Here is a 23,832-nt window from a genome sequence, read left to right on the forward strand (position 1 = left end):
AGACATTAAAATACATCGACCTTGCCAGCACGTATTTTAAAATGCTGCTCTCTTCCCAGGGCAGCCCACTGGTTCCAGCTGATAGGCGCATCACATAATCTTTATTTTATCCCATCCTGTCTTTTCATTTCTGCTAAAAAAAAAAAAAAAATCTGTTTCTCTAACTTGTGCCAAGCCTCTTTCTGTCTTTGAATGGTCAGACTTCACGCTCTGGAGGGCTGACAAGGAAAAATAGAGACCGGGGGCATACACTTGCTGTAGCGGGTGTGCGCACACCGCTTCACATGCACACACAATGTAGAACATGTGATTTAGACATAATTAAGTCACTGAGAAAGTTGCTGAACTCCTACATTATTCTTTTTTCACAGAAAAATTCATAGACAAATGTTCTTTCTCTTTCACACACAGAAATGGGACAAGAACTTAGTCTCTCCGGGAGACCCTCATTCCCTCTGAACCATTGATGGGTGTGCATGTATATACACAGATGTGTGTGACCAAACTACATCTAATAACTATAACACACACACACACACACACACACACACACCACACACACACACACACACACACACACACACACAAAAAGCATATATGTTTTATGGAAAGCTCAAAAGGGGAGTCATTAATAACATCACATTGGAAATGTATACCATATATCAGTAATGTATATCATAAATCTGGAAAAAAAACATGTTTATAGATTTATCCTGTTGCCACTGGCTGGTAAAGAAGTGCTAATATGCTCTGATTTATATAGAAAGTTACATTAAAATGAATTCAGATTTCTTTGACTGCTACATCTTTAGCTTCACTTGATTGCCAGTGTAAATATATTGTTGCAGTGATGAAAAAGAATAATGCATGAGAAAACTCATTGTTTTGGTTTGTTTTTTAATAAAGATCTGTTGATCAAAGGCTTCCAATCAAATAAAAACCCCTGAAGTTTCATCGTCAGGCAACCTTTTTGACAGGATCTGTAATCATATTTTACATGTTAACCTCAGCTTGGGTTCAGACGTCAGCATACATTTGAACGCTACATGCACAAACACAAACCCTGAGCAGCACTTCTCAATCACGTGCGTTTCTACATATTGTCAGACTTCATCTGCGTTGTTTCGTGCCCTCAGGTGAACTGTAGTGTGAGATTATGCAGTACAGCGCTTCTCTAACACCCTGCTCATTACACACAGACACAGCCTGCCACAGCGCCGACAGTGCATGAACACACACATACACATGTTCCTATGTGATTAGGATTTCTAGTCAGCAGGCGAACGCACGCGTATGCGCACACGCACTTACACACTCCTGATGTACTTGGCAGACTGTGAAAAGAATGTGAGATCACATTGCTCGTGCCATTATTAACACCCACGTTAGCTGAGCTAAAGAGCTGCTGGTAATTAAATCTAAAGTGACGTGAATAAAGTAGAGCTCTCAATTTGTGTGATTACAGGTGTTGTAAACTAATTCAGTGCTGTAAAAAAGATATGGGATGTTGAACAATCATAAAATTTTAATTCGTATTATTCCCAAATGTTGCAAATTCTCCTGTTAGAAAAGAGTAGGGGTGCTTGCAGTATATACTGCTGAACCAGGTAAAGGTTCAAACAAGTCTCTTGCAAGTGGGTCATATTTTTAAGTAGAATCACTGTTTTTATCTCCTCTACTTACACCTCATTCTTCTACTTGCATTGTTAGCATAAATTGAAGGCAGTAGCAGTAGTAGAGTTCAAATCCACATTAATATTTTCATCCATTTGCTTTAAAGGGCCACCATAGTAGCAGTTGTAAGATCAACAGGAGGGTCTTCCATTGTGTGAGTGAAGCGTCTTTATCAAACCTCTGATAAGACAGAATGATGTAAAGCCTGTTGTTGGAACATTAAATCAGACCCGGTCACTGATATGTAAGGGTGCTGGACAGTGCGAGGCTTTCAAGTTTGATAGAATTTGATTGATTTATTGATAAAAGCTAGGTTACTCACTTATTTTTTAATGACTTGGAGATGATCCATGCCTTGTAATAGAAGATTAATATTTCAAATCAGAGTCTTTTGCCTTAGCGTATAATCTTGATCAGAGAGCAGGAAATAGAAAGAGGTCCCGTAATACTTCCTTGAGGAACACCATGCCCAATGACAGAATGCCAACAGACATTTAACTAATCTAACAAACACATTTATAAATGCAATAAGCACCAATGATGGAATACCACAGGAATGTGCGTCATATAAAATTAAATAGAGGAAACCTCCATAATATGATTTTTATTTGAATTTTTACATTTTATTCATTGCACCCCAATACTATAAAACCTGTGTCTGTGTTGGTGTATCTATCTTTATTAAGGGATGGGCCTGAAAAAAGATTTACTCATATGATCCCTATACTTATGCACAAACCAGCTCTTACCTGTGTGTGGCTGCAAAGTGACGACAATAATGACAGCTTTTACCACATCATGACGTCCAATACTCTATTACGCTAATCCATAAATGACCACAAATCACCATGCGGATTGCATGTTAAAAGGCCACAATATCATCAATAACAGTTTTCAATAAACTATAAGATATAAATTAAATGATTTGAAATAAAAGTGATTGAAAGACAGCCGACTTACCGCCTGGTTCTTGTCAGACAGTCGGTGGTTGTGGTTCTGCAGGAGTCTGCAGCCATCCTTGGCCAAACGTTGAACAGTCTCCAGCCCCAGTCGACTGGTCAGCTCCTCACGGTTGCACGTGCCTATTCCTCCTCCTCCGCCGCCGCCGCCACCTCGCAATGCGCAGACCCCGCTCAGCTGTAACACAGGAGGCACGAAGACGTATCTCAACCCGCAGTCCCAGGACATGGTGGAAAGAGTCAAAACGGGTTCATGGGGTGGAGGTCAGGAAAGTTTAGCGTTTGGTCCGAGGGATAAAAGAGCACATGAGAAGACGGAGCAGAAAATCTTGGGTCTCGTCTCTTCTTCTTGTCTGTAATTCCCGTTATCACTTCTTTCTTTGTCTCAGTCCGACTGCTGTGTCAGAGGATCTGAAAAGCACTGAGTGTGTGTGATTAGTCGTGTAAGTGGGTGGGAGTGTGTCTGTGTGGGAAGGTGTGCACACGAGGGGGTGTCCGTCTCCTCCCCTTTTTATTTTGGATGTAAAGTGTTTCCAGTAAATGGAGAAAATACACAAGACTTAAAAAGGAGTTGAATAGAAAGCAGTCCGTGTGTGTGTGTGTGTGTGTGTGCTCCAGAGGGTCTCCTAGTATGATGTTTATCACCACTAGTGGACAGTCTGATCTGTTTATTTGGCTTGGAAGAGGAAGAGAGGGGTATTTCATTTGGCTCAGAGTTGATGATAAGCGCAACAATCCCACAGTGCCATGGTTTCCAGAGAGCAACACACACACACACACAAACTGTGACATACTCCCACGCTTCATTTTGTTAACTGGGGAAAGTTCCCCCCGGTGACAACAATTATCTAGCAGAAAAGCCATGTCCACACAGACGTTATATCAGCCCCTCAGCCCTCTGTCCCTTGCTACTTCCTGTTAACCTGCGTTTGGCTTCCTGTCCCAGACCCAGAACATACCGAGATAAACCTGTCTGCTTGTATTTTGAGCCTTTTCCGTCGTTCCTTTCCCCCTATTGTATCCATCATTATTGTCTGGTCACTTACGGTTTATGTTAAATTGTTAAATAACAATCTCTTTCTTAACAGTCTGTTTAAAAATCAAAACATTGATCTGCTAAAGATCACCTCATTCAGGGATAGCCAGGGCATGTGGATAGATGGATATTAATGCACATTATAATATTCAACTGAATAATCTCCTGGAAATTTACAGCAATGCCATGAAAAAAAGAGGTATAAGAATACTCACTTCCTCAACAAGTGCCTTTAGAGGTCATAAACCAAAGATATTAAGGAGTGACCTAATGCTACATATATAATGGTGGTTAAAAATAGTATTTCCCTCCCTTGTTCTCCTCCTTTAATATATTCTCTGCTGTAATAAATGAATCATTAATAGTAAAAAATGGGTTTCTGCTGTACAGTAAACTGGCCTTCTGCCGCATGGCCCTGACCTCATTTGCCTCGGTATGTTCCAAGCTTCTTATTGAGCTGCACAAATGTAAATATAACACATAGCATATACTTTGAAGCAGTGACTTTGAAGCAATGCTGGTCTGTTTAAGTTCTGGGGGTAACAGAAATGTGTCTAAATCGACCATTTTGGTCACATTTAGCCTGTTTACTGCAGCATACTGCTGAAGGCTCCTCCAGTGAAGATAACTTGACTGGGGCGTTGATATTATTCATTTTAAGTAGGATTGTGCGCGTTACCGGGCTGCTTTCCTCACTGGGTGTGCGAGGCTCTTGTTGGCTAGTCTCCATCGTTTCAGAGTCCTGCTCCGATACTGCAAAGAAAAAAAGAAAAAAAAAAGAAATTGAGTCCCAATAACATTTCTTCATTAACATTTTGAAAGTCAACCACATGCACACTTACAAGCTTTGCGCGTCTTTCTGGCGAGAGCTGCCGCCAACTCACTTTGTACCTTTTGGAGCAAATAATTCAGTGGTCAAACTTTCAATATATGCTCTTTTAAAACAACTGATGGACCAAAAAATGTTGCAGCACGGACCGTAGAAGTGAGCCTCTCCAGAGCTTTCATCTGGAGCATCTCGCTGCAGATGTCTCTGTTGCCCTCAGAGTCTTCTTCTGACCTACAATACCAGAAAATAGGTGTAAAACGGGTGCACAAGCTTTGTTCTTCTCTATATTGCCCCCTGGCGCACCAAGATGTGAACTACAGTCTGTTACTTAATGTTCTTCTGTCTTGACATTGTCTTAATAATGGACAATAGTGGCCTTTATATTTACTTAATTTCCAAAGACAACAATAATAAGGAAAGAAATTTAAATTATATTTTCATATCAAGGGTCAGCTCTGGTGTTGACGTGAATGCCTTTTTTTTTTGGAAAATTTAGGGACAAAACAACCTACGTAAATCACTGGGGATGCATGATCGTACATCCGTGATCCATTTTCTCCTCAATAATCCAGGTTATTCCAAGATTAAGGGTCTATTTTACCATTTAGGCAGCACCAATCATAAGTAGCCAATAAAAATAAAACACATAAAACACGCATTAATACAAAATTATTATCGATCAATTTTTTTTGGAAGCCTTTTTTGGATGGAGTTTTCTTTTTTGGGGTGTCATTCCAGATCTTCACTACTGGCATGTCTTTGTACTGAGCACCCCCCCCCCCTTCGCTCTTTCATGTGGCTTCATTTTAAATAGCAGCCAGACCCACCCAGCTACTGATGCTAGCGAGGCTCCATGTGTGGCACAGTGGTGGTTGTGTGTGCAAGTTAACAGCCTTTATAGATATGCAACGGCCGTCTAGCATCATTTTTTAATTCATTTTGAGCTCATCTGTGCGTATGTTTGCGTATACCTTCATCAGCGTGTGTAAAACAGGTGTTTCTGTTGAAGCACATTCTATTTTAGCTTCACAGCAACAACATTTTAGACTGTCTCCTCAACAATGGCAGACTACACCCAAAGGAAGATATTTAATACGCTCTTCTGCACACTGCCTCACCACAGCAAGATACACACACACACACACACACACACACACACACACACACACACCTGCTTCCAAACATTTGCATACAATTCAGATTTTATCTACAAAAGAAGCTCTTTGTGTGAGGGTATGTGTGTTACATGCTATATAGTAACGACTCCATTTTGAGATATTTTGTGAGGTTTTATTGGCTTGTCCTTATAACTGTAAAAGGTTGTTTGGGGGTTGAAGATTAAGGGACGAGAGATTCACTGTCACTATGATAGTCCCCACAAAGACAGAAACATAAACGTGTGTGCACTGTAATCTGATAGGGGAATGATAAATGCAGGAGCTGCAGAGATGGTGATAATGCGTAGCCCTCAGCTCAACACTTCAGATACCAGGTCTGACACAGAAGGAGGCTGGTAGACCTACAGATGCCTTAAAGGTCTATAAAAATCTCATACATTACTGTCACCGCAGGACAGTGCAGTGCAAGCACCGTCCTCTCAGCACTTGAGGTCAAAATAACCTCTTTTCGACCAGGGTTGCCAAAATATACTGCCTGTTAATTGCTTGTGTGGTGTTTGCACCATTTTTAAACCCTCACATGAGATTCATTCTTATCGGGCAATTTTGTTCCCAGCGTTCATTTGGCAATTTGGTGACTCACCATACCGTATCTAAGCTGGAAAGGAGGGCGCAGTGGGAGGTGTGTCACCAGTCATTAAACAGCCCACAGCAAGAAAGGAAATAAAAAATATGCATTTAAAGCTAACTTCTGCCTTTGCACTTCAGGGAAAAAGGTTGTGTCATTATTTAATTTGACCCAAAAATATTGTAATGTGTTCTTGTAGTTCCGAAGTTATATAACAGTAATTATGCCACCTGGTAACTTTAGATGGAGGCTTTTGAAATAAGCTCAGCATCTTTGTGTATCTGTTGTGTTATCTATGAACCAGAGGTAACAATATTACAAGAAATTCAATATGAAATCGTTACTTTTGAGAAGCTAACAGACACCAGCACAGTAAAAAGACGTTTTTGCAGCTTGCGTGCCCTTTCGGCTTCTCATTTCACATTTGTTTTGTCTGCAGATAACAGCGCGACACGATCACGATGCCGATCATGAAAGGGTCTCCAGTTACCCACCTGTGTAGCATCGCTGTGCTTGGCTTTTGTCCTTTTGGGACCAAAGCACAATTCAAGGTGAGGGGTGTTTTCGGCGTGTCATATTTTTGCTTCTGGCGGCTGTGTGCACCCCGACAATATCTCCAAGCAGTTCTGACAGAATATTCAATTGGTATCGGCTCCTGCTACATCAAGCTACAAATAAAGTTTGCTGATAAATGAGGTATTCCATGAGGTATGCTAATGCATGCGTTCTGCTTTAGAACACATTCTCGCCTCATACAACTGTGCAATTCTTTGCATCACTAGTTACTTGTGTCTGCAGCTGATATACAGTAGTTGTTTCCGACTCTGGACATTGAAAATCCATCTTCTCCCTAATCAGGTTATGAGAAGGTCAAATTTTACTGAATCAATAGAAATGGCTACCTCTGCATGGGCTGGCATAAAAAACAGCTTTTCACATTTAAATATCAATGCTATATCCTTAAACTGGGATATGTGAACGCACTATACATACAAGCTTTGCCCTTGTTGCAATGCCAGTCAAAGTAGAATCATGCGACTGAGACCTGAGAGCAACCTTGCTGCCAACTAAGTCCATTAGAGCGAAACTGAATTGGATTGATGGGGCGATCCTTTGGAAAGGGGAGAGAAATATTTTTTAAAATATCAGTTCTCAGTATGGTAATGATGGCACTTTCCCCATTCCCCAAGTGCGGTGACACATTAGGTTTGAAACCTACTTGACATAAGGTTACAGTCAAACAATTCTGGGCAAATATTACGGGGAACAAATCATCAAGTGCAATAAGTGCAATGCGTCTGTTAGAACATTATCCACCCACATCAATCCCCAGAGGCAGTGTTGGCACAAAATAATTCATGAAAAATGCTCTAAGAATTCCTCTAAAAAAAAAAAAAGAAAAGAAAAAGGAAACGTGGAGGCGTAATAGTCGGCTAATGCTGTCTTATCATGTAATCAGCATGGATGCTTGTCTCATTAGATTAACAACAGTAGCAGGTGCACAGAACAAATTTATGAGGAGCATCAGCCGTGGTTACACCTGACTGCATTTACAATTTTGCTGCAGCCCCATCGAGTTGAGGGCATTAATCCAGTGTCAGCTTTCAAAGCAACGACGCAAGATTTGCATTTACTCAGACCAAGCAGCTAACACTCAACACGGTTCAAAAATCCCAAGCAATGATTTTATTTGCAGTTCAGTCACTTTCTGCCGATTCTCGCTACTACCGGGAAAATGTGGAATCCATATTGACCTCAACTTCGGGTGTTTCCCACAACAAATAGAAATACTGCCGTTTACAAGCGCGAGAAAGATCATCTGGGTGCGAGAGAAACTCCCAATGTTGACTGTAATCACTAAGCATGTGCAGAGTTGAAACAGATGAGGTAAGCTGGCATTAATATTTTGAAAATAAACATTCTAGCTCATAGTGCCACCATGCAGGAACACTGGCACCACCTCCCTGACCAATTTAGAGCAGTTTCCAGTGCTCTCACTGCGTTGCATTGTCTCTGGAGTCAGATAAAACCCTTTGAAACATGTTGACATCTGCTCTTATTCCCTCTCTTCCCATATACTGTATATGTTTTATATCATCACTCCCCCTCACTCCTCGTAAATCTCCTTCGTCTCGGAGTGACAGATTGAGTTCAGTGACAGCCTCAGCAGGAATCCCACACAGATGCGCAGCAAAGTGCGGAAGCTCTGGCTGACGCTGCATCGGCTGCGTGAGCTCATCTACTGTGACGCATCGCGAGGCGTATTTCATTCAGTTGTCGTGTTTACCGGTTCTTCTGTGCGCACGTAGTTTGCACCTACGCAATGTGACTTCAACATAAGCAGAAAGAGGGTTTAGGATTTGCTGGGATTTGAGGAAAAGTGAAAAGTGTGTGAGTGTGCATGTGTGCTACTTCTCTGCAAGGGTACACTTGTGCCTATCACTTTTGAAAGTAAGTCACCAGACAGACAAATGACCTCAATCTGAAAGCCAAACAGAAACGCTGTCACTTCTACTCTGATGATGCACCAGAGCAGCGAGCTTCATCTTCAGGCCAGTGGAGATAAGCAAGTATTGGACAACGTTTGCAGCAACTATGGCCGAGTTCTAAAACGACTTCTGTGAAACTGTCCCCAAGTCAGGAGTGTTTCAGCATCCACGTTGGCAGCTGCCACCCAGCTGCAGTTACAAACGGTTCCGATCACAAATGTCTGAGGTTACAAAACCTAAAAGGCCTCGTTATTGCAAATAGTTTGTGACAATATCAGAAACAAAACGAGGATCTGTATAGGATATGCCTTAGAAAGAAGGGGACGGTTGAAACGCAGAGAAAGATTAGGCAAATTTTCTTTTTGACAGATAAGATCCAGTTTGGCTAACATAAATAATTAAACTTTAGCTTTGAAGGTGAGTAGCAGTTTGGGCCACAACTTTGCATCCCAACATCCAAAGATGAAATAGTTTTTATAGTTTTTGGTCAGAACCATGATTACCAGCTGCCTTCCATTGGTAAAAATCTGAAATATCTTTTTTTTAATGCTAAAATGTGAAACAGGAAAAATGTATCCAAATTAATGATTAAACCAGCAGCACAGATTATTCATTCCCAAATTGTCTGATAATATTAATGGGAAAGATCTAGGAAAGATCTTCATCAGGCACGTCTTCATCAGGCACGTCTTTGTGTCCGATTAGGAAGATTCCTCCGGTTGATTTTAACATGAATGAGATTAAAGTTGCACAAGCATCCGTTAATTGTCTAAAACATTAATGAAAGTAATCCTGCTATCGCTCCACTGTATTTTAACATGCATCCAGTAAAAAACACTTACGGGCTGTTGGCCCCGCCTCCGGAGCGAAACTGGACATATGGAGCGAGCTGGAGGAGGAGCCTCACAGCCTCTGGCCACTCCCCTTCGTTGGATCGAAACTCACAGGAGGGGGAGTCGCACTCCTCGAAGCTGAACTGGTAGTAAGTGTTGGAGTCAGAGAAGATGACTCGCTGGTCCACTGATGGAGAAGCACAAAACGAACCAAATTCAATGAAGAGGAAAATACTTGTACAAACTTCAGTGTAAATCCGGCAAACTTTTTTTTTTGTACACTCGTAAACTGTTGAATAGCTGCCACAAAAAGAACACTCCTCCTTCATGATAGGCTGTAATGTTTTAACGGCTACAGCCAAAACTACCAGTGTCTGTATGGGTATGTTGTATGGCCAAGTTAAAAAACACACAAGGGAGGTAGCAGGCGACATCTGAAAATAGTTGCCTCCCTTCCACACAGCTTGGGGTTCAGCTGCATCCACAGACAATTACCTGGACCAAAGGGAGCTCCAGTTTGTGGCTGGTGGCCAGTGATAAATGTGAGCGCGTCGACCAGTTAACATCAAATGAAGTAATTAAGATGCATGCCCATTTTGGCATTGAAAGAGGAAGTGTTGCCTTCAGGCCAGCCTGGGTCAATTCGCATTTCCTTCAGGAGGTATGAACACAACCGGAAATGCAGCCATGCAGAAAAATGGTTATCTTGGAAGCTCCCCAGGTGGCTAGTTCCTATAATTGCGCTCCTATAAGTATTCAGAAGCTATTGATGGAGTCATAGTCTACTGGAAGTTTATTCTGTGATGAACTGCATTTGCCTTTTTAAATAGAGACACTGTTTATCATAGTTAAAGGGCACAAATACCCAGAGGCTCCGTGTCATTTTACTCCATGATGAGAGTGAAAAAAGCAGTGAAATCATTTTTCTTGCAAACGCCACTTCAATATTGGCCTCTTTACAGAGGTGCCGCCATTCCAGATGACGCTAGGAGGTAACTTTCAGTTTCAGTGGTATAACCTCCAGACGTTGTCAGTGTGCAGGCGTGTGGTTTACCAGACAGCAGGACTCCCAGCTCCAGCAGCACTTGCCAGACACGCACGGCGGTGGTCCGGCAGCGCACGTAGACGCACTGCTCACAGAGCCACTGCACCAGCTCCACACCCACATAGCTTCGCCTGTTAAAACCCACACAAGCAACAGAGTTATGCGCAGCAGCATCATCAAGACTTTTTCCTCAAAAACCTTGCTTTTTTCCCCAGATTAACTCCTTGTATACGCACGCAGGCGTGCGATGGCACGAGTGGAAGCTCAGTGATGCTTAAGAGTATCTATTTATAATCGCGTCCAGATGTTCACATGCTTCTGACATGCTCCTGTATGTCGGCGAGCCCATCATGCATTCTGCCTTAAAAAAGCTGCCCCGCTGTATGAACACTCTTACCATCCAATTTAAACAGAGCTCAAGGGTGCTTTTTGAGTGGGGGCACATGCTTCACTGGACAAACTGAATCAAGCCTGCACACTACAGCAAACAGAGACACGGGGAACTGTACCGTATGATTCTGGCCAGGTGTATCTTGTCTTTGGCTGGGTATGGACCATGAGAGAGGAAGGCATTTCTCACGGAGCGGCCAGCACAGGGAAAACTCTGAGAACAAGACTGACAAACACAAAGAACTGCAGTGAAAAGGAGACCTTATGCGGTCGCAGTCTGCTCTCATAGGTTGATCCTGCCTACGCAAGTACAACCATTGTGGTTTTCAATCTGTAAAGAATTAAAATTCTCTGTTTAAATGTTTGCCTGCTTATTTTTCACCTTCGCATCTAGCAGAGTTTAATCAATAAGTTTTCTGGCTAATGGTTCAATGGGGAACGTTCCAATAACCAGTTTAGTTATTCAGGCCCTGGGGAGCTAAATTGTTACATTAATTCCTTAAAATATAACACAGATTGTAACTAATCGTTAAACATTTCCTGTGATATTTTTCTGGCGTGTAGTTTTCACAAGAATTTAACAGTTTGTAATCAAGTGAGCTGTTGACTTTCAAGAATTACTGAATGGTAGATGCCGCAGGTTATGAGCAGTAGTTGATGGTGGGCTTTTGCAAAATTAGCTAGCATATTATTCAATGAAAGAACCTGGTTCTGTTTTAAAACCCACTTTGCCAGAAGAACCAAATGACTTGAAAGGCAACTGGAACAAATTTTGACAATGAGAAATGATGTCAAGCACGCCGCCGTAGCAGAAGCAGCCTTTGCTGCAGCTGTTTGAAATTCTGTCGCATGTCACATAATCGTCTGACTGCCGATACCAGTACCACATTACTGGATGGTTCTGGTGAGCAGAGCTGCCCCGTGACCACAATAAAAGCAGTAAAGAGCAGCACATGTAAATGAGCAGCATCTGAAGGCAGATATGAGTCCCTTTCAGAAGTTTTTTTAACTTCATAGAAAAATTATGATGCATTTTATGCCTGTTTCACAGCGATTCTGATATATATTTTAGAAGATTTCCAATGCCACACCAGATGGATGCAGTTAAAAGTGGGCATGAGCCTTTATGGCCATCTTAGCGTGCCTGCAGGTTTGTTTATGTAGGTGACCATGACTGGACGACTCTATCGAAAGGTGCAGCAGTGTCGCAACACCTCCGTGAGTGGGAGCGTTACTTTTTCATACCTTGTGCACAGTGGGCCCGGCGCTGGGTCCGGGAATGGTGTCTGGTGACTGCTGTTGAGGCCAAGAAAAAAACAAAAACACAAGGTTTCAGAGCCAACACATGAGGACTCGCAGTAAACAAGCAAAACAAACAAGGCTCTCGACACGCAGTAAACCAGTTTCAAAAAGACTAACGGTTACAATGTACAGGCCCGTTGCCATGGGCGTGTCCACTTAACCCAGTCTTCTATCAGGATATAAACAGGATTAGGCTTTAGGAGCTCGATGATACAGCGGTCAGAACAGAGATTGAGAGCATCGTGTTACACTATGGCAAGTAGAGCAGAAACGGTGCTCCAAGCAGCCTTTTTATCTTTCTGTAGACTAATATGCTGTCATTTAGTAGCAGGTTGTCTTGGCTGTTCCCCAGCTGGATTAAAAAATGAAACATTTAAGAAGTCCATTTCAACTGACAATCATAAGCGTAGAGTTTTATACCAGTCAATCGCTCTGGTCAATCAGTCACAAAGGTCTGAGTTGGTCCCGTGTTTATTTTTCCTTCCCAGGAATATGAGGTCACCAGTCAATCTTGGTGTTTAAGGTCATTAATTGCACGGCACCTTCAAGCCCAGGCAGGAAAACCTTGATCAGAGAACTGTGTGATCCAACCTTTGTGTTTTATTGGTTTACAACAGAGAATTACAGTTACACATTTTGAAGGCCTCAATAAAGGATCATTGAAGTTATTCTCTACACGTGACCATCACACTCTGAATGAATGCCGTTCTTTGAATGACACTTATGGATTTTTATTTGACTGAAAGTTATCTGTGTAATCTTATTTATTTTACATTTTTGGGTGAAACTACAAGGTTATTAGGGCTGAAAGTAGGCTGATTTTCCAACAAAGAGCGCCATTAAGGTGACCTTAATGTTGCCATAAATAAGACCGATGACAGACTTGTGCAGAAAGGGTGGTAGGATCTGCCAGCTGAATCAAGCTGGATCACTGACAGAGCTGCACGTTTAATTATCTCCAGGAAACCGTCAGAAAAATAAGGCACGCCTGCACATTTCCTTGTCGCCACTGACAATAATCCACTAAACGATGGCAAGCAGAATGAAACGGGAAGATCAAATGATGAAGCGAATGAAAAGGACCTGAGCAACAGTGGAAAATTGCTACAGAAGGAGAGATGTGAACGAGTTCAGGCGAAGGAGGAGAAGGATCGGAGGGCATCAGAACAAATCACAGAAGTCTATGAATATATGACGGGGAAGACGGGCATGACGAAGATGAAGAAAGATGAGGCGGTGAGGGACAAAGAGAGCATCTTAATTGTAATGGAGAGGCAGAAAGAAGTGAGCCAGGCAGAGAAAGAGCATGTCTGAAGGTGAAATAATGTCGTGGAGAGAATGTAATGCTCATTAAAGCGATGATTTTGGCTGTAATTAATACCTGACAGCATCAGGTATCAATTACAGCCAAGACAACAAGTCGATGCAGACGCACGCACGTTTTACGTCTGTTGATTAGTGTATACTTTCATTGTGCTACTATACTGCTGCCGATCTAACCCTCAATATTTATCCTGCTCTCTTAACCCATTTTCCATGTCTGAATCCAGCCAATTTCACATCAGCATATTTCCCAAAACCGAACATGAAGATGGTGCCCGAGAGGTTTTTGTCCGCTCACCATAAATGTGTTTACATGCGCTTCTAAATCAGACTACACTTCTCGCTTGATTGGCGTGAATAATCTGCGCAACCAGACTTTTTATCCACAGAGCAGGTAGTAGCTACACCCCCCCCCCCCCCCCCCCCCCCCCCCCGGTGGCGACTCTCACTGTTTTACCTTGTTATTCTTGGGCCACACCGGTTGACATTTAACGCTACACCACAGAAATCCATAAAGACGTTATGCCAGCGAGGTAGCAGCTGCATCTAAATCAACAGCTGCGCTGCACAAGTTCACGCATAAGTATCTTTGAATCAGCATCGCGACAATTCATTATAGTAATTCTAAAAATACTTTGCCACCGTTCACTAGGTTCCTACCAGTCGCCAGAACACAGCAGACCTTTTCTTGCCTTCGGGTGAGCAACACATAAGCCAAATGAGCAGGGTCATCCGGCTCAGCCTGGCTACATTCGGACCACTGTAATTGGGGAATTTGGTTTCCTTGTGTGTCTGTAAACGCACTTAGTGAAAGACAACTGAAGGATTTTCTGTGAAAATCAGTCCATCCTGCAAAGTCTTGCGATGTTTGGACTCGGGGGGGAAGTGGAGCTCACCAACCATCCGAGCACAGACTAAATAAATTGTTTCTGACTCTTACTATGTCTTCCTTGCCCTTTCCCCCCTCTGTTTTGTCTTCCCCTCACTATCTTATCTCTCCATCTCTTTGCCTGGTGAATACAGCTCTTTGGAGAGGTCTTTGTCTCCCTCAGCTATCACCGAACCAAGCGCACGCCAGTGCTGCAGGAGGTGTCTCATTCATGCTGCATCAGGTGCGAAGAATGTCTGCCGGCTATGTTCCTGTAAGTCTTTGTCTGCGGCTCACAAACAAACACTCCTGCCTCACGGGACGAACAGTCCATCGCCACCAGCACACGGAAGGGACCCAAAAAGAGTGGCCGAAGCAGCAGAGATGAATGAGGAGGAACAGGGGCTATAAGGAGAGAGCACATGCTGACACTCTTATCTGTGTGATGACTTCAAAGTGTGTGTGTGTGTGTGTGTGTGTGTGTGTGTGTGTGTGTGTGTGTGTGTGTGTGTGTGTGTGTGTGTGTGTGTGTGCACGCATGGAGAGAGGGAGCAGCAGACCGTAGGGTCGTTATCTGCAAGAAATGGATTACTCTCAGATTAGATTGGCTGAGCACAGTGGAGAGCTTCAGCACATTACGATTAGCAAGCCCCCCCCTCACCCAACTACAATCAAATGCTCCTGTCGGCCCCTCAACGGATCCCTCATCCAGGAAGCTATAGCCCAAAGAGCACGTGTGCAGTCAGCAAACGTGACCTTTGTCTTAGCAGCATTTTATCAGTGATGATACGGTCGTTACAGTGCATAAACAATGATAACAGCTAACAGTCAATTAACAATTTAGGTCCTTTCTACAAAAAAGACCTGGACAAATAGCCCCTTTTGTCTATCCCAAACTATAATGGATTCAAATATGCAGAACAATTGGATATATTTTGGCAAAGAGAAGCTGAAATTGTTGCACATATGCTTTGCACATTTTCAGTAAGATTATTCACAAGATGTATAAGAGGATGAAGTACCTCTACTAGTTCTAATAATGCTATTGATACTAAAAACAATAGCCATTGAAAAACATCTACATGTCTATGTAAAAGGGTTTTTTAAGGTTTTGAAGAATCATTGAATTCTATGCAGATCTAGTTATAGGACTAAGTGTGAATATATGTTCAGTCCCTCTCCCTCAACCACTCCCTTTCTTCCCCCCCCCATTGTGATGTATAATTAGGTTGTGCCTGCGAAATATTGCTGGCAGACATAAAAACACACCATAAGCTACAATTTTGCTGCATGTAGACAGGAACCAATGGGTAATCTGCAGAATATCCTCAACTCCCCTCTAAGATGCCGATCATTAAGGCTGATAGCTTACATTATGACTGTGATAATCTTATTTCGCAGCCTTAATGGTGTATTTTTAAGCAGCGTAGTTTACAGCTCAATTACAGGCAGCATGTTTGGGCACAGAATCTCTCAGGCTGTGTTCAAGAAAGAACAAATTTTACTCCATAAACTCAAGATCTCAGAAAATGTACGAGGGCACTCGTACAGCATAGCAGCGTTGGGCCCGTTTACATGACTGTAAAGATCAAATAACTGAGTTATTGGATTTCATTTTCAGGCTGTGTGTTGCTTTCTGTTGAAGATGGTGAAGCAAGACACAAATTTCCTCCATCCCATCATGAACATGAGCATGAACAGATTATTGAAAATGGTGGCATCTATGGTTTTAACATGAGCCGTCTTCCTGTGGGAGGTAAAATACCTGCAGGACAGACCACATGCCACTGCTGTCCTTCATTTGCCTTCCATTCACGTTGTGACATTATTTCAGTTTATACGATTGCTTTTTATGACATGCAGAGAAGAGAAAGAACAAACAGAATCAGATTAAAGGGTCTACCTGCATGAAGATGTTACAGTATTGATGAGAACTCTGGATGCCCTCATCCCAGTTCTCTAATACAGCATTTCGCATTATGCTGTCCCTTGAAAAAGCTGATAACTCTAGAAATCGGACAATGCAAATCAACCATCCAGCTTCCGTCCTCGTAACCAAACCGTCTAACTTCCCTCAAGATGTGAGTTTTTCATTCTTGTTCATGAGAGCGGAGCCACCCCAACTGCTTCTATTGTAGCGTCATGTCACCTTTTACAGCAAAATGCCGTGGGTGGATTAAAGAAAAATAAGATAGAAATTAATGTAAAATCTATTTTTTTTGGCCAACACACATAAGGGTATACAGAACGATCCTATGGATTTATTCATGGCATTGATAAGTGTGATTTCTGATCTTGATACATTAACAAGTATTTAAATCTATGCATGAGAATGGAGAATTAGGAGTTTTTGTATAACAGTTACTTCATCTGCCATCAGTGTTGACAACCGGCAGTCAAGTGCATCTTTTGGAAGCCACGCAGCCAACTAATTGATTCAAAAGTGGCCATCAAAACAAGTCTCACGTCACAATAATATAAGGGAGAGGCTGCTTCAAACCTGTGGGAGATGATGTCATTCAATTGGTTTGAACAGCATCAAATTAAAAAACCCAGTTGGTACAGTGCAGCCGTGCCTTTACACCTCTCACCCACCCACGCACAAAGTTAAATAAGGATGGAAAGACCATTTCTCCCAGTGTCTCCTCCTTTACTTCTCTTCTGCTGGTTCACTGATGATGAACAATAGCGTGTCGGTGCAGTGCATGAAACTGTGAAACCGAGTGAAATGCAGCGCGCCAGAGTAATCCATTCACGTACTGGATCATTATGGGTTCATTTAGAACACTTTTGTCTGGACTTGTCTTCAGATTCTTTGGATTCACTCTTATTAAGAAGTTGCACAGATCGTTTAAATAAATTCCAGCGTAACTAAAAAAAACCTAAGATAAAATAATTATCGCCTCAGTCAACATTACAGTCAAAAAGTTGCATCCATCTTTAAAACATCTGGTACCACTGTGCGCCAAGTGCTTCCGAGTCCCACAGAAAGAAATCGGACCCGTTTCTTGACTTGGCTGCCACAGACAACGAGGATGAGTTGGGATGACGCTTAAAGCATCTTTTGTGTCCATCAAGAGAGCTCAAACCAGATTAGAGCACCAAGTCACACATTTAACATTTAGCAATCATCGCAGAACAGAACCGGCGCTCCCTGCTGATACATTGCTTTCATAAAACATCCATCAGATATCAAGAAAGGGTCCTGGCTTCAGATCATCCGTTCACTGGCATGTCTGCATAAAGTTCTATCATCTGGACCTTTAGCAGGTTTCATCTAAGGTGAAAAAGAGGCAAAGAAGCATCATTTCATCAAGTGGATGTGAAAAATATGTATATTTAGACAGACAGCCCGACAGATAGACAGATAGATAGACAGAGTTGGAGGGTGAAAACTGTCGGAAATTAAGCAAGTACAGTGATGGCGATGGTAGTGTAGTGTGTTGCCTTGACTACCAGAGCGCGAAGGTATGATGTCTAACAAGCGACTGTTATTATGGATGTAGCACGCGCGCGCGCGCGCGCACATACATACACATACACACACTGCGACAGTAACGCTCGCAGACCAAATAAAACACCTAAGTCGTGACTCGAGCTGCCTCGGAGCGCAGAGTCTGGTTGGTACAACAGCCGGTTGAAAACACCGTTTCTGACCTGGAAACCGGGAAGGACGGACGTGCGGCGAGTCCGCGCTCGCTTTGAAATACTCACGCTCTTCTTCCGCAGGTGCAGCCCGTGTTTGAGTAGTCCCGGCAGATCCCGGATTTTGTGTTTCAACTGAACCTGGTCTCGCGCACTCCGGTTCCAACGCAAGCCCGCGAGCAAGCCGTCCTCTGCGGGCTCGGAGTCCTCCATGGTTCCCCGCTCCTCCTCCGGTATGTCCTCGAGCTGCCGCCTGCCTCCGCTCCGGCTGTCTACTAAGTCCTCACGAGGAGCAGCACTGCCACCCGCGCCCGCGCGCCATTTCCCCCCGACTCGCGCTCACACTCTGCGACCTGCATCTGGAACCGTGCGCAGCGCAGCACGCGACGCTGCTCCACCCCACCGGCGAACGCGCCCTCCTCCTGTGCGCCGCCAGGGCAGTGCGCGTGTGTGCGCGCGCGCTCACGGGTGCAGGGATCAGCATTAATTGATCACACCTTTCACCCGTGTTACGCGCGTCAGCGCTGGTGCGTTTTTCTCTTTACATGTTTGTTTGGGTGACGGGTGAAGCTCAAACCAGATTCAAATCGGCTTTTGAGACGGTGGGGGAGGGGAACCGAAGTAGGACTACGTCATCATATTACCTGGCTCGAATTTCCATAGGTAAACAAAGCCACAGCCACATCAGTGTAGATGCGTGTGCGTGTGCGTGTGTGATACCTATCTTTCAGGTTTGGAACCCTGTTTTTTGTCCTCTGTGTGTATGTGCTGGGTTTTGAAGCCTCCATTCCAGTTCAACCTGTGTTAAGGTGGCAGAGGAGTGAAAAAGAGAAGATCCCTCCAGCACTATTGATCCACCGTGTCTGGGTAAACTTTAAAGTCACTGCCACTAGTCATGTAATATACTGCTGATGTCTCTGTTCTGTGTGGTCGGTGCAGTCACGTTCACTTGAAATGTTGGGATGGCGTAAAATCCTCTTCTTTAGAACGAGCGGCCACCAAATTTAAAGACGATGTTAAGCAATGTTTTGGAAATGCAGCACGATTATGTGGCTAAAGGTAAACCAGCAAAACCACAAACATCTCCAGAACAACAAGCCCCGGCGTGAGAATCACTTCCCATTTCTGCTCCCACGACTGGCATTAATTCCAAAATGTGAGCGTTTTTCTTGACTTTCCTAGATTGCGTGGGAATCCTTGCTATAAATGTGGTAATCGTTGCATCAGAGCTGTTCTTCACTGGTGTGACCTGAGGTTTTATTAGTCTTTTCTGAGGAGAAGGTTAATGCCCCCACCAGAGGGGGCGCTGTAGTCAAACCTCACAAAATAACCAGTTGAAAAAAAAACTGTGTGGTCCAATCAGTGTAAAAATTCATTGAAAAGAGTATAAAACAGAACAAAAATCTTCTTTTAGCAGAATATCCAGAAGAAGATCCGAGTTCAACTTTGAGGCTGCTTTCATGATGTGATTTGTAATCTGGGATAATTGGTCCCATTCAGGGACTCAGATTATACCGACACCATCTCTGGCAGAGGTAATGGACCCAGAATATGTGTAACAGATAACACACATACACTAAGTTGTTCTAATGAGCTGCACATGAGCAAATCAGTGGCAATATTAAAGTTTTTACAATGTTTTTTCATAGTTTCACTTATTTAAGAAAATGATTAAAATCTTATTTATTATCATATAATGACCTTTTATGAAGGTTGGCCATTCAAGTCTTTTAGCATTGTTAATCTAGTGATGATAACATTTACTACATGATGTGCTGTTTCCTTATACTGGTGAAGATTGCAGTTTATCTGCTAATTCTTTTAGCATTTCTAAAAATATCCTTTTAATCAATGAACACTTCCTGCCTGAAATTTCCACCCTGTTGCTACTACAGTTGTTATTTGAAAGAAAGTGCTGTCAACATGAGTAAACAAATCCTGATGAGAGGTTGGAAATGAATTATGTGACCTCAGACCACCAAAAACCAGGGAGGGAATCACAGAAACAGAGAAATGGGCAACGACTGCGAGGCGGCTACGGCAGGAAATAATCACCCATAATAGGGCACGATTTCAGCGACCAGAATGTCATCCAGGTAACAGTTGTCGTGGAAACGTTGTCCTGGGAAATATGAGCACATTTGTGTAACAATGCACATAATATCGGATTCAATCTTTATCAAAGTTCTACAGTCCAAACCGACCCAGGACGTGACCATTTAGATCCCAACGGCCTCTCGCACATTGGCCAATGTTGATCTTATTTTCAGTGTTTCTACTGGGCAACAAAGGCAGGAGTGGTCGTCATAACAACTGCTCCAAAGAGAACTGCTAGAAAGAATTCAAGCGCAAGAACCTTATCTCATCTCTGACACGTGACATCGTGGATGAGGGCGCGTTATATACAGTTGTTCTGTTGTCGAGGGGTCGCCATGGTCACCATCACCTTCTGAGGAAATGGCTGGGCCCGGTGGCCCGTCCATGGCGCTTTATGGAAATGAACAGTCAGATTTTTTTTTTTTAAATGGCCCAAAATACAGATTTTTAACGGCAAATACAGGAAAACCAGAAAACACAGAGTGTGTTTAGAGTTGCTGAGGCAGCAAGAGGGAAAAAGGGGCTTTCTTGTGACAAGTGGGTGATGATGAAATGGTGATCGGGGGGCCCCTGTGGGAGAAGTGAGACCAGCTCCTCACATGCACGCTGTCACATATGCACACGCAGCAAAATCACAGAAACCTGGTTGTAAAGCTTTAGAATGAATGAACCCTCGCTGGGGTGCAAAGGAGGACAATATAGTAAACACAAAAACGATAGGAAGAATGAGTTATGGGGAGGGGAAGCGTGGAGGGGAGAGAAAGATAATAAACCAATTATTGGGCTGCGGGAGACCTTTCATCAATATACACACTCTGCATACAAAAGGACACACACACAGGAACAGTCTGACATCTTTTTATCACACATTCACACACATCTTCGGAGCCCCCTCCAAACAAATGCACTCCTGATTAAATATTGAGGAGTGCCTGTGGCAAGCAGAGCAGGGACGCAGCTCCTCCTCTCTCTGATGGAAGTCCCCGCATCCACAGAAGAATGCCGGAGCCACAAAAAAGGAAAGAATTTGGTGAAAAAGATGAAAAGAAGAAAGAAGTGGCGTAAACGTGCGCAGACCCGGGAAATAATCACAAGGGGACTGAGAGGATGATAGGAAGAAAACTGTAAAAAAAAAAAAAAAAAGGATGAGAAACCAGCTGTGCAGTGATAAAAAAATGAGGAAGGTGATAGTGACGAGAAAACTGGAAACATAAAATGACCTCTGCATTTATTGAATAGCCATTGCCTTTTTAACTGGGTGATAATATGGAGCTTCAGACGCTGGGTGAGAGGAACTTGAATAATGTGAATCTCAGCCTCTTATATTGCATAAGGTTTGCAGCCCAAGAGAAGATAGATACATCACGCACAGCACAGTAGGTGTATTCCTGTTTAGTCACCTTTCCTTCAGATTCAAGTCCACAGAGGAAACTGTCTATTGATGGGCTCTTCTGGGTGTCTCGTCATTGATGCTTCATGGCTGCCATCTAGTGGCACGATTCTGAATTGCACGCTGCGTTCATTTTCTGTTCAGTTCACTGATATTAAAGGCCAAAAGAGAAAGTTTTGTTTAAATGTAGGTTTCGAAACAAAGCTGATCTTTGCATCTAGATCTTTGTTGTCAATTTATAGATAGCACAACAGGAAAAGTGAACTGGATTTCCCTGTGTTTAAGTATCTGAAAGAAAAACTGAACATGGCCATTTTGGACCCATTTGGCCCTTTCTATTCCATAGGGTTAGGGTTTTATCACTCATTTATCGATATTTAATTCCAGCTGCTTTACTATGATGAGGCCTACAGCTTCATTCATTTGTTGATCATGGAAACAAGTCACGCTTCAGAAGAAATTCTATCCCTCTGACAGTTTTATCTGAGTAACTGTAGTATCCATGTCTGGTGTCCATAGAGGATTATATACAGGAACTATATTTACGTCATTTGGAAGAATTTCTGGACAGTTCTGATTCATGACAGCAGGTCAGGCATGTTTGCAAACCCTCCTCCACCCATAGTGAATCACAAAAACTGTTATTAAAGCACAGGCCGAATGAGGAAACCTGCTGCTGTGTGATACAAATATGCTGAAAAATGGTTCTATACCCAGGGAGCAACTGTCTCTCACACACACACATGTGCACGCACACGCACACACACGCACACACACCCATGACCTTGAGCAACACAAAACGTGGCTCTTAAGTGCAGACAACCAATATTTTACCATTTGAACAGAAACTTCAGGGTTATAAGCTTTCTCAGATCAGTGCTTTTTGAATTATGCAGTAAAAAAAGGAGGGAAAATAACATTCGTTCTAATCTGCTTAGTTTTAAGCCGCTTTTAAAATGCAAAGAAGCCAAACAAAGAATTGTCGACTTCACGGCAACACACTCAGACGCATCCCAGACAAATCCTGCTGTGGATAAGTAGCTACAATAGAGCCTGGAGATGTTCCATGAGCCTTAAAGAGGTTGAAATTTAACATATTTTCAAAAATATTGTCACACCCAACACCCCGCTTCCCATGTAACCCACTGTCATCTCACCATGTCACAGTTGATTGGACTGAGTTATATATGTACATATGGTGTATCTGTGGAAAGAGACAACTGAAACGTTTAAACTGGACTAACCTCTCTCAGAATGGAAAGATTGGACAATAAATTGAAAATGGGACGTTTGTAGGTCGTTTTCCACCCCTTGGTGCCGTCTGGAGAGGCACCAGACACCAGAACAGTCGAACTGGAGAAAATCACAGTGAACGTTATCATGAGTTGGTCGGTGATGTGGCCGAGGAAGATGAGTAATGAGTACACAGAATTCACTTTTAAGGTTCTAGGAATGTGTGGCAGCTGATGACACAGAGAAGATCCTGAATATCGTCATTTGAGTTTAAGTTTTGTTTTACTGTGAATGTTGCAACTCGAAACCCCATTTTTACATCTTTTCTGAGTAAGAGCAAAGTCTTAAGTCTTGCACATTTACAGTTATGGAAAGTGAAAACTTGCCAATCTTGCTCAAAAAAAAAAACCCCTATACTCATAGAGGGAGGACACATTGTAGTATCTTTTACATTTGAAAAGATAAGAAAAGGATTTCTTTTTCAATTTGACCTTTATTTAACCAGGTTTAACCATGTCTTTTCAGTATTAACAGTCAAAACAAAAACACAATCACATTAGCTTAACCTTAAAACATTGACATTTTATGGAGATGGATGAACTGAATTTGGTGATGCTGATTTATTGCATGAAAAAAGCTGCAGCGGCTGAGCCTCAATACGATAAAATAAAATTCAATGTAATAGTCAATTTAAAGGAAAATAATCAGCAAACCTTAAATTGCACCAATGCTAACTCAGTATCATGTCAAAAATCAGACGAAAGCAAAAAATGGGAAAAAAAATGGAAAAAATGTTCAAATGATTAATCAGGTAGAAACGAATGATAAAAAATAAAATGGAAGAGGGGTAATAATCCTGAAAATCTGGGTGCAGGGATTGATGAAAATGAAAAATGGGACAGAATTTTTTTTTATTAAGTATCAAACAAGAGGGAGAAAAAACTGATGAGTGACTTAAAGACTAAAAATGAAA

At 42.6% G+C, this 23,832-nt stretch overlaps 1 protein-coding gene and 1 long non-coding RNA gene across 2 annotated transcripts in view; one reads left to right on the forward strand and one right to left on the reverse strand.

Moving 5' to 3' along the window:
* rapgef5a (Rap guanine nucleotide exchange factor (GEF) 5a) overlaps positions 1-18,506 on the reverse strand; it is a 31,794-nt gene extending 13,288 nt beyond the window's left edge. Inside the window, exons 1-9 of the mRNA XM_011608865.2 lie at positions 18,209-18,506; positions 12,247-12,297; positions 11,121-11,227; positions 10,621-10,742; positions 9,576-9,753; positions 4,648-4,729; positions 4,512-4,560; positions 4,349-4,422; positions 2,635-2,811 (exon numbers count right to left, since the gene is read on the reverse strand). Of these exons, the coding sequence (XP_011607167.2) occupies positions 2,635-2,811; positions 4,349-4,422; positions 4,512-4,560; positions 4,648-4,729; positions 9,576-9,753; positions 10,621-10,742; positions 11,121-11,227; positions 12,247-12,297; positions 18,209-18,352 (984 nt within the window). The 5' untranslated portion in view covers positions 18,353-18,506. The remainder of the gene's footprint in view (positions 1-2,634; positions 2,812-4,348; positions 4,423-4,511; positions 4,561-4,647; positions 4,730-9,575; positions 9,754-10,620; positions 10,743-11,120; positions 11,228-12,246; positions 12,298-18,208) is intronic.
* A 162-nt stretch (positions 18,507-18,668) lies between these two features.
* Positions 18,669-19,765, forward strand: LOC115251672 (uncharacterized). The gene is made up of 3 exons (XR_003890194.1): positions 18,669-18,802; positions 18,921-19,006; positions 19,554-19,765. It is a non-coding gene; the product is annotated as an uncharacterized lncRNA (long non-coding RNA).
* Positions 19,766-23,832: the final 4,067 nt, after the last annotated feature.

The sequence above is a fragment of the Takifugu rubripes genome, chromosome 12, assembly GCF_901000725.2.
Source record: "Takifugu rubripes chromosome 12, fTakRub1.2, whole genome shotgun sequence".
Taxonomy (NCBI): domain Eukaryota; kingdom Metazoa; phylum Chordata; class Actinopteri; order Tetraodontiformes; family Tetraodontidae; genus Takifugu; species Takifugu rubripes.